Source organism: Brassica napus, chromosome C3, assembly GCF_020379485.1.
Source record: "Brassica napus cultivar Da-Ae chromosome C3, Da-Ae, whole genome shotgun sequence".
NCBI lineage: Eukaryota > Viridiplantae > Streptophyta > Magnoliopsida > Brassicales > Brassicaceae > Brassica > Brassica napus.
Genome location: NC_063446.1, coordinates 5,565,941 through 5,581,821, shown reverse-complemented (window position 1 = coordinate 5,581,821; position 15,881 = coordinate 5,565,941). Strand labels below are relative to the sequence as shown.

General features: G+C 35.3%; 3 protein-coding genes and 1 non-coding gene across 4 annotated transcripts; 2 read left to right on the top strand and 2 right to left on the bottom strand.

The window, feature by feature from the left end:
• Window positions 1-5,413: 5,413 nt before the first annotated feature.
• Window positions 5,414-6,956, top strand: LOC111213669 (vesicle-associated membrane protein 714-like). Its single transcript, XM_022715479.2, has 4 exons — window positions 5,414-5,763; window positions 5,854-6,044; window positions 6,141-6,304; window positions 6,556-6,956. The coding sequence occupies exons 1-4, from the start codon at window positions 5,544-5,546 to the stop codon at window positions 6,644-6,646; spliced, it is 666 nt and encodes a 221-aa protein (XP_022571200.1). The 5' UTR covers window positions 5,414-5,543; the 3' UTR covers window positions 6,647-6,956.
• Window positions 6,957-7,456: 500 nt separating this feature from the next.
• LOC111213668 lies at window positions 7,457-10,226 on the bottom strand. Its single transcript, XM_022715478.2, has 9 exons — window positions 9,966-10,226; window positions 9,678-9,847; window positions 9,237-9,359; window positions 9,060-9,116; window positions 8,828-8,908; window positions 8,391-8,425; window positions 8,178-8,267; window positions 7,919-8,078; window positions 7,457-7,821 (listed from the first exon to the last, which is right to left on the bottom strand). The coding sequence occupies exons 1-9, from the start codon at window positions 10,117-10,119 to the stop codon at window positions 7,717-7,719; spliced, it is 975 nt and encodes a 324-aa protein (XP_022571199.1). The 5' UTR covers window positions 10,120-10,226; the 3' UTR covers window positions 7,457-7,716.
• Window positions 10,227-11,776: 1,550 nt separating this feature from the next.
• Window positions 11,777-14,666, top strand: LOC106386943 (ruvB-like protein 1). Its single transcript, XM_013826769.3, has 11 exons — window positions 11,777-12,010; window positions 12,415-12,603; window positions 12,693-12,824; window positions 12,897-13,046; window positions 13,126-13,281; window positions 13,358-13,492; window positions 13,578-13,750; window positions 13,829-13,928; window positions 14,006-14,097; window positions 14,182-14,251; window positions 14,335-14,666. The coding sequence occupies exons 1-11, from the start codon at window positions 11,921-11,923 to the stop codon at window positions 14,422-14,424; spliced, it is 1,377 nt and encodes a 458-aa protein (XP_013682223.1). The 5' UTR covers window positions 11,777-11,920; the 3' UTR covers window positions 14,425-14,666.
• Window positions 14,667-14,900: 234 nt separating this feature from the next.
• Window positions 14,901-14,972, bottom strand: TRNAQ-CUG. The gene has a single exon. It is a non-coding gene; the product is annotated as a tRNA-Gln (tRNA).
• Between the last annotated feature and the right edge of the window lie 909 nt (window positions 14,973-15,881).

Below are 15,881 nucleotides of genomic sequence, written 5' to 3'. Positions count from 1 at the left end.
AATAAACTTATTTGTTTTCATTTTCCAGTATTTTTGGTTATGTTTGACTCTTCTTTCTCAAATTGCTTATTTCATACTTTTGCATTTATTTTGGAAACAATTTGCTTTTTAAAACCTTTATAGTAGTACGTTATAATATCAAATAAACTTTGCTCTCATATATTTAATAATAGACATCATGTAATTAACATCTGCATGAGTTTCACGTTAAAAGCATGCAACTACAATTTTTTAGTTTTAATTACGGGCCCAAATTAGTTCAAACGAGTACTATTTTCTATCACAATTAACGCCAAATATTAAAAGAGTCAACACACAATTATCTTTCACATATTTTATTCAATATCAACATTGAAACAAAACTTAATTAAACATATCAAATAAATTCTTAATATTATTTAAAGATTTAAATCCTAAACATAATATATTTAAACCGATTTTCCGCGCGTAGCGTGAAAAAAGACTCCAGTTTTTATAATTTGAGAAAATAGAGGATGAAATCGACGGGAAAATGGCTTATTCCCCTATGAACTAGTTGTTCCCGACTTTTTCATACATGAACTTTTAAGCCATGCCAAAAACCACATGAACAATGGAAAAATGACTTATTTACATATGAACTAATTGTTCCCGGCTATTTTACACACGAACTTTTACGACATGCCAAAAACCACATGAACAACTCTATTTTTTGAATTACATACACAAACTATCGATTTTAAATTAATTTCCCTAAAACCGTAAACGGTGTTATTTAAAATTTAACTTGGATTATGATAGGTGGAGAGACTGTTTAATTTGGGTTGATAAAAACATAATACTACATCGTTTTTTTTTTCTTTTTCTTTTTGTCAACTTCTCTTCTTCTTCAAAAATCGTTTTACTCTTCATCAATTGGGGATAAAATTTATTATCAGAAGAATAAAACATTTTACATGATGCATAGAGAAAGAAGAGCAGCAAATACTAACTTACCAATCTCCATGTACTGTCACAAGGAACTATAAAATTGGCGCAGTCTAGGACGCTTGATTGGTTCCGTAAGCGGATGTTACTATCAGGTTCTGGTCCTGCAGGGATTTATATATTCTCCTCAATCTAGAAATTAATGTCATATGATCTCTTTATATGCTTTATGTCATATAACTCAGAAAATATCTACCCCAATCGGTTACTATGTCATATAACTTGGAAATGCAGAATAAATTTTTTTATCCTCAATTGATGATGAAGAGTAAAAAGATTTCTGAAAAAGAAGAACAGTTGACAAAAGAAAGAAGAACAAAACGACATAGGTGATGATTGTTTGTTTGGTTTCTAGTTTTTGGATTTTGGTTTTTGGTTTTTAGTTTTTGGTTTTTGGATTTTAAATTTTGGTTTTTGGTTTTTGATTTTGCATTAGATTTTAGTTTTTTGAAAAACATGATTGGTGATTTTAGATTTTAGTTTTTAGTTTTTGGCTTTTGTTTACAAAATAATGAAATGAAAATATTATCAATAGTAAAATATTTATTCTGGAAATAAAAAATATAATATCATTACCAAAACACACATAAGCTTTTTTCTTTTTTTTAAAACAGCAAAAAAAAATATAATTTTATGTTTAAACATAAACTTAAAATTTTAATTCTGTGTTTAAACATAAGTTATATATACTTTACTTTATAATTTTACTATATTTATACATAATCTAGCTAAAATTATTAAAAGGTACATTAATACAACTAAATTTATACATAATTTTTTGGTATTGACTAAATTTTAAAAATTAAATTTATTTTAAAAATTAATTAGTTTTAATTTTTTTATTGAATTATTTTATAATTTAATAAATTAAATTAAAAAATGTGGCTATCGGTTCATTATTAGATAAAATATTATTCAACTGTAATAGCTTTGGTAAAATTAAGCTGTGTTATAAATATCATTCTTCTTAAATTTGATTCTAAGTTATTTTAATAAAAATTAAAATTATTATTAAAAAGGCCCTTTATATCCTACAAAAGAATTATTATTTTTTTACTGATATAGATTATTTTGTGGGGTTTTTGCCAAAACTAACCCACAACTTGATTTTAATCCCAAACCTATACCCAAACTTGAATCAAATGCAAAACTAACCTAAAAGCCTAGTGAAATTACAGCTCAACCCCTTGTGACCAAACAAAAAAACAGAAGCCATTTTTACGAATATAGCCCCAGTAAATCGTTTGAGTCGTCTGAGATGTTGGAAGTCGTCTGGACGACTGAAGTGTAAGTCGTCTGACAAAGTCGTCTGAACTTCCTGGAAGTCGTCTGGACTTCTTAGAAGTCGTCTGGACTTCTTAAAAGTCGTCTGGTCTTGTCTACTCAAGTGGAATCCAAGCTTGTCTTTGTAGAGGAATGATCTATAATAGTTTTGTTTGTGGTCTGTTTTGTGAATTGCATGTCTACTCTTTTAGTTGTGAATTTTTTGTAAAATCAGTAATAATGTTTTCCAAGATGTATTAAATGTGCTAACAATGTGTTTACACATTTACAAATCAATGAAATAATAGACTTCAGTAGTCTTTTTCTTATCTTTGGATCTCTCATATGCAATAATAAACTCCAATGGCCTTTTCTCATCTTAATAAACAAGAATGTTGGTAGCTTCATATTGATACAATATTTTAAGAAGCATTTAACCCTTCTTCCAACTCATAAAAATAGTCATCATTATTGTCTATAACAATAATACTTAAGAGATAGAAACAAACAATAGTAACTAGTCAAAGCATATCATATTTTTTTATAAGTTTGCGTTGAAAAACTTAGTCAAATTTAGTAAAACTAAGGGAGAGAACATATTTTGTAAATATGAGTTTTACATATTTTGAAGTTACTTATCACTCTTAAAAATACAAGTTATTCAAAAACTAACGTAGAAGACTTAAAAACTAGCAGAGAAGACGCGGACGACTTCAATCTAAGTTGTCCAGACGACTAAACTATACGTCGTCTGGTCAACGCAGAGGTTATTTTTGCAATTGACTTTGAAATCTGTTATTTCGTACGACTGAAAAATAAGTCGTCTACTATTGTTTGGTTAAAAAAAAAACTCCAAAAAAGCTAGACGACTTACATTTCAGTCGTCATAGGTTAGTTTTGCATTTGACTGGATTATTTCAGAAGTTTGACTTTTCTGGACGACTTACATTTCAGTCGTCTAGTGAAAATTAAAATAATAATATTTTTTTTTTAAAGTAGACGACTTACAGTTAAGTCGCCACAGGTTAGTTTTGCAATTGAAAAAAAAAACTTCAAGATTTAATTATATACAGACGACTTATAATTCAGTCGTCCACGAGACGACTGAAATGTAAGTCGTCCAGGATTTACGAGGTTTGACCAGAATCTCGGAAAAAAATCTTCGACGACTTACAAGTAAGTCGTCTGGTGGATGACTGAATTATAAGTCGTCTGTGTATAATTAAATCTTGAAGTTTTTTTTTTCAATTGCAAAACTAACCTATGACTACTTAATTGTAAGTCGTTTACTTTTAAAAAAATATTATTATTTTAATTTTCGACAGACGACTGAAATGTAAGTCGTCTGGGGAAGTCAAACTTCTGTAATTATCCAGTCAAATGCAAAACTAACCTATGAAGACTGAAATGTAAGTCGTCTAGGTTCTTTGGTTTTTGAAACCAAACAATAGTAGACGACTTAACTTTCAGTCGTCTCAGGTTACAGATTTCAAAGTCAATTGCAAAAATAACCTTTGCGTTGACCAGACGACTTCCAGGTAAGTCGTCTACAGCCAGACGACTTCCAGTTAAGTCGTCTACAGCCAGACGACTTCCCAAGTAAGTCGTCTGACGAACAGATCTGGAAAAAAACTCGATGTCATACCTTAAATTGGTGAGATAAGTTCCTTAGCATACATAAGGCTTCTCCAAGCACACAGAATCACAAACGAAAGTCACCCACCCAGAATCGTTAGCTTCTATGACTCTATGAACCATAAAAATTTTAGAATCAAAATCTTGGATTTTTTAGCTCATTGTGGAGAGAAAGTGAGAGATATGTTGTGTTTAGTTCACAAGAATGGAAAAAGAAGAAGGGTAAATCGATTTTGGGAGCATTAAGAGCTTCAAATTGGTTGTTCATAGTGGTTGTGGTATTGATGACAATGACAATCTTGTAATTACTTGAAGATGATGAGGGTGAGAGAGTAAATATGTCATTTTCGAAAAGAAAAAAAGAAAAAAAAATTGATGGCATTTTCGTAAATTATATGAACTTGTGGGGTGAATAGGGCAAAACCAATTTTCAAAAAAAAAAGAGGTTTGTTTTGTGTTTGACTTTAAGTTGTAGGTCAATTTTGCAAAAAGCCCTTATTTTGTAGTATTAGAATTTAAATTTAAATGATAGACAACTTTTTTTTGTTGATTCTTAGTAATTTGGAATAGTTACTATATTATCACTAATCTATTTTTATTTATTTATACTATATTAATGCTCAAATATAGAAATAATATTTAAAAAAAAAAACAAAAACAAAAGGTCACGTACATTGTTTAAGGAAACCAAAAAAATGTGGTTTTTAGTGTTTGTTAAGAAGTAGGTAGTTATTTCAAAATCTGGTTTCCCTAAATTTTAGGGAATCTATTTTTCAAAAATCTTGATTGGTAAAAAAGTAGATTTTAGAAAATCAAAAACCAAAAACTATTTTAAAAACTGCAAACAATCAACCTAATAGTATTCTGTTTTTATCAACCTAAATGAAACCGACCCTCCACCTGTCATAAACCAAGTTAATGTTTAAACAACACCATTTACGGTTTTGGGGAATTAGTTTAAAATCGATATTTTGTGTATGTAATTCAAAAAAAAAAGAATTGTTCATGTGGTTTTTGGCATGGCTTAAAAATTTGTGTGTGAAATAGCCAGGAACAACTAGTTCATAGGGGAATAAATTATTTTTCCGTTGTTCATGTGGTTTTTGGCATGGCTTAAAAGTTCGTGTGTGAAAAAACTGGAAACAACTAGTTCATAGGGGAATGAACCATTTTCCTTGAAATCGACTCGTTGACAAAAAAAAAAAAAAAAAAGAGAGGATGAAGTAGACTAATGATTAAATGCAAGAATTGGTTTTGTTGCGCTCCTAATTTGGATTTTTGAAAAAATAAAGTTTCACGCAATGTTTTAAGTTTTAAATATTAACAAAATTTGGTTTCAGACAAGAGGAGACTAAAATCTGTAACTACTTAGACCCAAAAAAAGCCTTCAAAGCAATTTTAGCAAGATCAAGTGGATAAAAATGTGATTCGATCTTACAATCCAAATTTCTAGTAGACGAGATTGTGCAATGGTACGTTTACTACATTTAAAAGTGGTGGTTCAATTGTATAGGGTCTAAAATGTTAGAAAACAATATGTGGGTGACTACCAAAAATATAACAACAAATCAGGGGTTTTTATTCCAAACGTATTCTCTTATTCAACAATTTTAAGACTCGGCTCGGATCGCAGCAAAGTCGACGCCGGAGCGAGCGATCCACCGTACCTGACATCTCCAATGGCGATTATCTACGCGGTTGTGGCGAGGGGCACGGTGGTGCTAGCGGAATTCAGCGCCGTCACGGGAAACACAGGCGCCGTGGTGCGGCGGATCCTCGAGAAGCTTTCGCCGGAAACCGCCGACGAGAGACTCTGTTTCTCCCAAGATGGTTACATCTTCCATATCCTCAGATCCGATGGGCTTACCTTTCTCTGTATGGCCAACGACACCTTCGGAAGTAAGCCTCGCTTTCTTAATTGCCATGGTGATTTTTAAAGTCTCTGATTGATTCAGAGTCTTTGTGTGGTGGTGATTTGAATTGTGTTAGGGAGGATTCCGTTTTCGTATTTGGAAGATGTTCATATGAGGTTCATGAAAAACTACGGGAGAGTGGCGCATCATGCTCCGGCTTACGCGATGAATGATGAGTTCTCGAGGGTTTTGCATCAGCAGATGGAGTTTTTCTCTAGTAATCCTAGTGTTGATACTCTCAATCGTGTCAGAGGAGAAGTCAGTGAGGTTAAAGAGTGTTTCTTTGTATAGTTCTCATTGAAAAGACAGACTCTTTTGGCGAAAGTTTTTCACTTTGTCTCACTTGTGTGTGTTGTTTACTAGATTCGATCGGTGATGGTGGAGAACATTGAGAAGATAATGGAGAGAGGTGATAGGATTGAGCTTCTTGTTGACAAAACGGCAACAATGCAGGATAATTCGTTTCACTTCAGGAAACAATCTAAGCGCTTACGCCGAGCTCTTTGGATGAAAAACGCTAAGCTCTTGTAAGCATCTCTCTCTGTCTCACTTGAAGATTCTCTTGTGGTTTCGTTAGCTTTTGGGTGATGATATGAAGCCGTACTTTACTGATATGTTTCTTAAAATAGAGATGCATACGATTTCATATCCCTGTTTTTTGGCTTATAATGTTACACTTACACACCTCTTCAATGGATACAAACGAGTTCCTGATCATTAGAGTTAACTCATTTTTCGGTTTTTAACGAATCTTGCTATTATTGTTTGTGTTTGACAGGGTGGTGTTGACGTGCTTGATAGTTCTCGTGCTGTACATCATAATTGCATCTTTCTGTGGAGGCATCACTTTGTCTTCCTGCAGATCTTGATCTCTGAGCCCCTGTCGAAGGTAATGATGCTTCCAAAAGTTTTCAACCGGAAACAGATCACTGTTTTTGTAAATTAAGATCTGAGGTTACATGTCATTGTCTTCCTCGCTTATATAACTCTTGTAAATGTCAGAATGATACAGAGTTTCATAGAACACTTTACCTTCTGCTTCAGAATTTATCACTTGAGTGAGTTTGTTCCCTGTACTTCCAGTCCGGTTTGTCTTTATGAATCTTGCATCTGCACTGTTTGCTTATGTTGTTAAAATTACATGATTATTTTTTTTGGTTTCACAACATCTTTTGTTTAGATTCTCTTCTATACCTGTGAATTGAATGAGATTCAATTGAATCCTTCTTCTTTCGATGAACTCAAGCATATGGGAGAGAAGATGACCGTTCCAGCTATGCTTAATTAGGCAAATTAGCACCGCATGGAACCAGTTGAAAGTCACAAAGTATCACAACTATAATAACCACACATCATCCGGTCATGACATGCATCAGAAGATTTATTATTCTTTTCGTAATGTTTGTGACCATCATGTCTGACCGGCCGGCTCAAAAAGGGAAAGCATGGTTTAATACTTGCCTTTGATACGCTATAGCTGAATCGAGAGTGCAGCTTGCAGGCCATATAAGACTTGGGAGCCTAATTTACAAGGCAATGCTTACTCCAGTTGATATGCTTAAGATAAAAGGATGTGCAGGAAGAAAGAAAAGGTGACAGAACGATTTTGGTACATTGTTTATAACAATCCATCTCACACGTGTTCAAAAGTTTCGGTTTGGACTTTTGGCACATTGACATACGAAGTACATTGTATTTTCTCTCAAAATCTATAAATGTGATACAAAAATTGAGATATTTAGAAGTAAAGATATAGAGAAGAGTACAAATATACAAAGAGACGACGTTGAAGAAGGAAAAAAAGAACGAGAACAAACGGGTTACTCTACATCCTCAGGCTCAGCTATAAGTCTTAGCAGATGAGTCCAGTTTCTGTTTCTGTCTGAGACCATGAACCAGTCTAACTCGGAAGGTCAAAGATCGTCTTAACTCCAGAAGGTCACAGGTCGTCTGGGAAAATGAGTTGAAGATCTTGGTTGTCTCTGTACACTTGAACCAGAGCTACGGCTTTGTATACAAACAAACCAACCATGGCTGGAACTATCTGAAACGCACAACATTGTAAATGGAGACTTGATATGTGTTTGACTTTCAAGCTCTCAAAGGCATAAACAAGCAGTATATAGCTTAGAAATAGCTACCTGGAAGTCGAACAAGTCATTTTGGAAGTACTTGTGAGAGAGTATCCACAGAGCATAGATTGCAGCTGGGATCACTAGACGTGGGGAAGAGAGTGCCATGCCACTGCCCCTTATTGTCCTCTTTACAAAGTCTTCAAGGTCTTCACTTCTAATCCCGATTCTGAGATTGGGACAATACAAACCCAAGTCAAAGAGCAACATAACGAATGTAAACTATTCCATGGAGAAAGCGACCAACGTTTTGATGAACTATCTTTACTTTTTAGTCTTCTTTTTAAGGAAGATAGTAGGAACATCTTCGCGGGTAACACCATCTGCATATCCGTACAAAAGCTGAAGGTACAAGCAACTGCACTGGAAGCAGATTTGTTTAGGAATATGCGATGTGACTATACGAGCAAGTATGATGCATAAATTATAAATTACAATCTCAAGATCTATTTTTCATCAACCATTAAAATAGAGAGCTAACCTGAAAAGAACTCCAACCCCATAACTGACGGCAGCCTGTTTAGATAAAACAATATTTCTTTAAACACACCGTTTCTCAGGAATAATTAAATGATAAAGCAAAGTGAAGCCATTGTATAGACTGGTTAGAGCTTTGAGTGTTGGGGGAATACAAAAACACTCTACAACTGTTCATAGCACAGTTCGCTACTCTTTATTATACAAAACAGATTGATTATAGTGTCCCATTAAGGAGATGCAGAAGGAAGAAAGGGAAGCAGAAAGTGTTGTATGACTGACAATGACAGCTATAATCAGTATGGTATACTATGGATGGGTTAAGGCTTAACTGATACCCTCTGACCAACTTCGTATCTATATCATCTTATTTGGAATATATTCTTAAACGTATGGTTGACCTTAAAAAGAAAAGAAAAAATCATCCATGAGAGAGCTTACCTGGGGTGATAAAGCTAGTAAGCAATATCCGCTGCACCCGGTTCCAATTACAATTGACAGATACATCAGTTCACGCTTCAGCTGCAAAAGAAAAAGACACAAAGCAATCATTCAGAGGTGACTTCTATAAACTAACGCACCCAAAACTAACCACTGCATCACGTACTGAACAGCTATTTCCCACACAAATCAACTGTTAATCAAAGAAACATACTGAAAGGAATAATCATACAGCTTCATATTTCAGAAAGTTCAGTTTCTTCCTCCGCTCGCTATCATCCCGTAATGCCTGCCACAAAACCCCAAAAGGGTTATAGGGAAAGTAGATAAAACGCAGCTAACCATTGTAATGAGAAGAGGTTGTGAAACGAAGACAGAGAACAAGAACATTCAAAAAGAGATGACACACCTTAGCTAGTGCTTTCCTATTCATGGGGGCGGATTCACTTTCCCCAGCAATCCACTCTTGAGTTGGTTTAAGTTTCAAGAAACCGCTTTCATCATCATCTTCCGCGCCATCCACCAACCTCTCCTGCATATATAACGTTTAAAGTAACATTTTGAAGTAAGAAAATGTCTACCATGAAAGCAAACTAAGCTCACTGTCATCTTGCAACACGATGATACATATCTCAAACTAAGTTCACTGACACTGTCATGTTCTTGATGATGGACTGACATTTTACAACTTAGAACTAAAACCTACAGCTTGATCAGATCAACTAGCTAAATTACTAATGAACATATGAAAGAAACCAGCTAGCTTCAATCATTTTAATAATACTACAAAAAGAAAGATCCATGACTTTAAAAAACTACGCATAAACATGAATCCATTAACATAGTTTACCTGATTATCTTCTAGTCCAATGGCTGAGGATCCACCATTGGAGTTAAGATCAATAGACTCGAGAACATCCCTTAACCAGAGCCTATCAGAGACTTTGGAAATGAAATCTCCATTTTCTTCCCTGTCTTTCAAGAACATCTGCAGCACATCCTCCCCCACAAGCTCACTCACTATTAATCACCCAAAGACGCATTACAATTTTCAGAAGCGATGAGAATCATTTGAGCAGGAACAACATTCCTAGTGGAAATAAGAACGTAGATAGAAAGAGAAGAAATGTATTGTTACCGGAGCGAGAAGCGGCGTTAAAGGCGGCCAAGCGTCGGGAGTTTCTGCCGGGCAGTTTCCGGAGGAGGTACGGCGGAGAAAGTCTCGCGTTCGGTGGAGGAGGAATGGCGCCGCCTGAAAACCACGCGGAGGCGGGAATCGAGAGAGTCTCCATGTGTGGTCGGTCGGCCTCTGATCTGGTTCCAGAAGTAAGCTTATCTGACTTTGATGGAGAGACCAACAAAGAGTTACAAGAACATGTCCTTTTTATTTATTCGTATATTTTAGTTTATTCCCTTAATTTTGTTTAATAACTCTTCAGTCCTGAGTAAACATTCTTGTAATCTCTTTTTTGTTTGTGTTACACAAAAGAAAAAACTCTGTTTTTTTTTGTTCACCATTTTTTTTGCCAACTATTTTGTATTTGAGGTAGGCCTGAGACTTATTATCCGAGATCCGGATTCGATCCGAGATCCGCTCCGGATCCGCTCCGAAAATAGGATATCCGGGGTGCCCGGATCCAAATCCGGATAGTAAAATCTTGGATCCGTGCAAACCGAATCCGGATCCGGATATCTCAATTTTTAGGTCCGGATATCCGGATCCGGATCCGTATTTTTAAAATACATTAAATTTTTATATTTTATTAATATTTATATTTGATATATTAATATTTATACATGAATTAATCTTATAATATTATATTTTAGTTTTTACAATATTATAAACATATATAAATATATTTATAAATATTTAATTTATGTATTATATTAAAAAAAAATTGTATTTTTTGTTAAAAAAATTATTTTTATTTATTTTGACGGATCCGGATCCGGATCCGGATATCCGCGGATAATAGAATATCGAGACGGATATCCGAAACCCGGATATCCGGAAACCACGAATCCGGATCCGGATATTAAATCCACGGATCCGACGGATCCGGATCCGGATACCCTAAATTTCCCGGATATCCGGATCCGTCCCAGGGCTAATTTGAGGGACAGTAGATTGTTTCCTACCATTGTTATTACTTCTATTGACTCGATTAAAAAGAGTGGGGGAGATTTTGTAAGGAAATAGGGAATATAAGGTCTATTCATGAAATAAAGACTAACATATCAGTTAGGCATGGGCGTTCGGATCTTCGGGTCGGATTCGGTCCGGTTCCTTTCGGGTCCGGATCTTTCGAGTCCTAAATATTTAGATCCAATAGGTACTTAGAAATTTTCGGTTCAGGTTTAGGTCGGTTCTTTTCAGGTCTTGGTCGGTTCGGGTCTATAATTAAAATACTCATAAAGTACCCGTAATTTTTCGGGTCCATATCGGGTCCGAGTCGGGTTCGGATATTTAGGATCTGAAAATGACATGACATACCCAAGTTCATCAAATTTAGTTGATATTTGTCATATATATCTAAAATTTTACAAAATAAGTTAAATGAAACTATTAGTAATTTAAATAAAACATTTTTAAACTCTAAATTTTACATTTTAAAGCTTTATATTATTTAAAAATATTAAAAAATAATAACAAATATTGTTAACAAAAGATATTTCAACTAAATCATAAAATAATATATATAAAATAGAACACAAAAACATGATATACATATTTTTAAGTCGGGTACAAATCAGTTTTTATCGGGTCGGATCTATTCGGGTCGGTTCTTTTCGGGTCCAGGTCTATTCGGGTCATTTTTTTTCGGTTCCGATTCTTTCGGGTAAAAAAAATTTAGACCCAAAAAGTACTTGTAAATTTTAGGTCCGGTTCCGGGTCGGGTATCTTCGAATCGGTTCCGGTTCCGGTCCCAGTCCAGGTTAAAATGCCCAGGCCTGATATCAGTGATAGAAAAGGAGAGGTTTTTGCCAATGTGAAGCAGCACAAGCATCAAAAAAAAAGAGGAGCTCGAACTCTTCCGCCGTCGTCGTCGGAGAATACAGCAAAAGAAGTAGATATTTCACAAGGAAACGGAGATGGAGAAGGTGAAGATTGAAGAAATACAGTCCACCGCTAAGAAGCAGCGGATTGCTACTCACACTCATATCAAAGGCCTTGGTCTCGAGGTGGTTCTTCTCCTCCTCCTCCTCCTCCCTCTCTCTCTCTATATATATATATATCCCCTGAGTATCTCTCTTTGAATCTAGTAGCTTGCAGTAGTACGCACGTATAGCTCAAAGTTCTTCCGGGTTTAGGGTTCAAAGTTTTTAACCTTTTCATTGTTTTAAAGCTAATTGCTTTGAGACTTTTTTTTCCTGCAAAGCTTCAATCTTTTAATGCATTTGTTATACTATATTGTGGTGCTGAAGAGTGCTTTGAGACCCATAAGCATTGCCTTTGTGGTGGTCCTTCATTGTGTGTTTCATTAACTTTATGTGGCTCTTTTACTGATAGTAATTTCTTGAGAGCACTGGTGTGATCTCTTTCAATAGCTTTTTTCGTTGCTAACTCTGCGTCTCTCCTATTCTAGCCAACGGGAATCCCTATACCATTGGCGGCTGGATTCGTGGGTCAGCTTGAGGCTAGAGAGGCAGCTGGTCTTGTAGTCGACATGATCAAGCAGAAGAAAATGGCTGGCAAGGCTCTTTTGCTCGCCGGACCTCCCGGAACTGGCAAAACAGCTTTGGCTCTTGGTATATCTCAAGAGCTTGGAAGTAAGGTAATCTTCAGATGTCCTCACTTTGCATCTTCTGAGTGTATTTTATTCACTTTCAACTTAATGTTAATTGTTTTTTTGTTTGTTTGCAGGTTCCCTTCTGTCCAATGGTTGGATCTGAGGTTTACTCATCGGAGGTCAAGAAAACTGAGGTTCTCATGGAGAATTTTAGACGTGCCATTGGTCTACGCATCAAGGAAACCAAAGACGTCTACGAAGGAGAGGTGAGTGTGATGCTATTCTCACTTCTCTTGTTCTGTTCTTGTGCCGTAACATGTTTTCCTTTTGAGTTCCAGGTTACAGAGCTGTCCCCTGAAGAAACTGAAAGCCTAACCGGAGGTTATGGTAAAAGCATCAGCCATGTTATCATTGGGCTCAAGACAGTCAAAGGAACCAAACAGCTGAAGCTGGATCCCACTATATACGATGCCTTGATTAAGGAGAAGGTTAGTTGTTTACATCAGTTTGGATCACCAGGTCACCATGTCAGGAACTTCTTCTGATATTTACTGTTTTGACTCTCAGGTAGCTGTAGGAGATGTTATATACATTGAAGCAAACAGTGGAGCTGTCAAGCGTGTGGGTAGAAGCGATGCTTTTGCCACTGAGTTCGATCTGGAAGCAGAAGAATATGTTCCACTTCCTAAAGGAGAGGTTCACAAAAAGAAAGAGATTGTGCAGGTTAACCTTTGCATATACCAAGAACTCTCTCTTATGTGTGATAGCCTCTAAAAAAATTTCTTCACTTTGGTTTTAGGATGTCACGCTTCAAGATCTGGATGCAGCAAACGCTCAACCTCAAGGAGGGCAGGATATACTTTCTCTGATGGGCCAAATGATGAAACCACGGAAGACTGAGATCACTGATAAGCTGCGGCAAGAAATCAACAAGGTCATCTTCATTAAGACCTAAATGATTTTTTGTTTAAATTATGCTAGAGGACTAATAATATGTATGTAATATCTGATTATTGCAGGTCGTGAACCGTTATATAGATGAAGGTGTTGCAGAGCTTGTTCCAGGAGTTCTATTTATCGATGAGGTGCATATGCTTGATATGGAGTGCTTTTCATACTTGAACCGTGCTCTTGAGAGTTCATTGTCTCCTATTGTGATATTTGCAACAAACAGAGGTGTTTGCAACGTCAGGTGAGGAGAAGCGCTGAACCTTTTCATTCTTTGAAAATCTTTGGCTAACTTAGTTACTGTGATTAACTTTATTTGCAGAGGGACTGATATGCCTAGTCCACATGGCGTCCCTATTGACTTGTTGGATCGGTTGGTCATTATCAGGACTCAAATCTATAATCCCTCTGAAATGATACAGGTTATTTTGATTGTCACTTAAGGTTTTCGGTTTTGGATTAGTTAACAACGTTCTAATACATGTGTAATGTGGGTCAGATTATAGCCATTCGTGCGCAAGTGGAAGAGCTAACAGTGGATGAAGAATGTTTGGTCCTACTCGGGGACATTGGGCAAAGAACATCCTTAAGGTTTGAGACTAAAATGTCATTATGCCCTTATTACCAAAAAAAAAAACTCGTTATGTCATCTCTAAACCGTGCGTTCACTTGCAGGCACGCGGTCCAGCTTTTGTCTCCTGCGAGCATCGTGGCGAAAATGAATGGACGTGACAGTATCTGCAAGGTAATTGTGAATTTTTTTAACAGTAGTGCAGAGTCATTGTAAAACCTCCCAGTGTAATATCTTGGCGTTTCAACATGTGACAGGCTGATATAGAGGAAGTAACATCATTGTACCTGGATGCCAAATCTTCAGCAAAGCTTTTGCACGAGCAACAAGAAAAATACATCTCCTGAGAAACACTTTATCCAATGCGGCCAAAAAGAAAAGAGAAACATTAATCAAATGTTTTATCAAAATATTTCTCTGTTTGCTGCGTCTCTTTTAACTCTATTTTGTAATCTCTAAGACATGAAGGAATCTTAATCTTGATGGGATAGAATTGTTTGCCAGATTCTGTTAGTTTAGCCAATGTATTGTACGTGGGCCAATATACTCGGCTCGTTCTTGAGATTGTAACATGAGTTGGGTTTATTCATATTGAGTTGTAACAGACCTTGAATCAAAGTGGGAGGAAACCGGAAAACTGAAACTCAAATGGTGCAGCAGTGCGAGTGTTCACACTTTTAGGAGAAGGAATGGTTATGTCTTAAACATCCAAACGGCTTATGAAAGGAATGAGATAAAACAGATGTTTAGTGATATTTAAATCTTTGAAAACAGTTTCTGCTAACCATTTGTGAAAGCCAATTGTTTCCACGTAAAAAAAAGAAGGTCCCACCGAGACTCGAACTCGGGTTACTGGATTCAGAGTCCAATGTCCTGACCACTAGACCATGGGACCATTTTGCACGTCACAAATAATTGTTATATTTTAGCCTTCTTGACACTATATGAGTGATAACGGTGAATTGTTTGTTAGTATTTAATAGTTGCAAAAATGTATATAGGTGTGGTTACATTTTGTCAATGTCCCCATGTGATTTGCGAGTAGTAGTCAAAGACTCCACAGAGGATAAAAGAGAGAGAGAGCAGTAGGTAGGACCCAAATTAATCGGAGCCGTTTATTCATGTCTTGTTTTCTTGCATAATCGTGGGACCCTCGTAGCCTCACAAAATTTAAATTTATTTACTGGCTATAAAATTTATTTTGAATTGTTATATCTAAATTTAATTATAGTTAAAAAAGATCTGGAAGAGGGATTTGATTTGACTGACAAGGAACGCATCTCTTGTTATGTTTCCATAAGTATTTCATTATTATTGTACTCAACATGTGCCCGTCTTTCAAATGCCAAACAATTCCTTTAAATTATAACTAGATCTCGATCCGCGTAACCGCGCGGATTTTTGTTTTTATTTATTTTTATATAAATATTTTATTTTCAATTCTAAATTGGTATATATTATAATATATGTGTCTATCAATTTTCAAAACATAATAAGTTTACGGTATATTTTTTTCATTGTTTTAAACTTTCACATGTATTTGTATCTTCTTCTATATATATATTTTCAGATTATTATTTCATTATTAAAATCGTAACTATATATATAAAGATTAGTAAAATATTGTTTTATTGTCATATTCAAAGATATTGTAACATTTCATAAATTTAGAAAGTTTTTAAAAAATTAAACTTTCTGGTTCATAAATTTATATTATCGAATAAATAATTAAACATTTAGTTTTTGTTTAATTTTTAAAATAAACTATATAGTTTAAAATTTGTTTTCATCGGTTTAAGGTAGT

Bases quoted from the DNA above. Each gene is read 5' to 3' on its own strand.
- LOC106386943 (XM_013826769.3), top strand. From the start codon at position 11,921: ATGGAGAAGGTGAAGATTGAAGAAATACAGTCCACCGCTAAGAAGCAG. The intron at 12,604-12,692 runs GTAATCTTCAGA...GTTTGTTTGCAG, and splicing joins CTCAAGAGCTTGGAAGTAAG to GTTCCCTTCTGTCCAATGGT. The intron at 13,493-13,577 runs GTCATCTTCATT...TGATTATTGCAG, and splicing joins TGCGGCAAGAAATCAACAAG to GTCGTGAACCGTTATATAGA.
- LOC111213669 (XM_022715479.2), top strand. From the start codon at position 5,544: ATGGCGATTATCTACGCGGTTGTGGCGAGGGGCACGGTGGTGCTAGCG. The intron at 5,764-5,853 runs GTAAGCCTCGCT...GAATTGTGTTAG, and splicing joins GGCCAACGACACCTTCGGAA to GGAGGATTCCGTTTTCGTAT. The intron at 6,305-6,555 runs GTAAGCATCTCT...TGTGTTTGACAG, and splicing joins ATGAAAAACGCTAAGCTCTT to GGTGGTGTTGACGTGCTTGA.
- LOC111213668 (XM_022715478.2), bottom strand. From the start codon at position 10,119: ATGGAGACTCTCTCGATTCCCGCCTCCGCGTGGTTTTCAGGCGGCGCC. The intron at 8,909-9,059 runs GTATGATTATTC...TTTCTTTTGCAG, and splicing joins ACTTTCTGAAATATGAAGCT to CTGAAGCGTGAACTGATGTA. The intron at 7,822-7,918 runs GTAGCTATTTCT...TGTGCGTTTCAG, and splicing joins ATGACTTGTTCGACTTCCAG to ATAGTTCCAGCCATGGTTGG.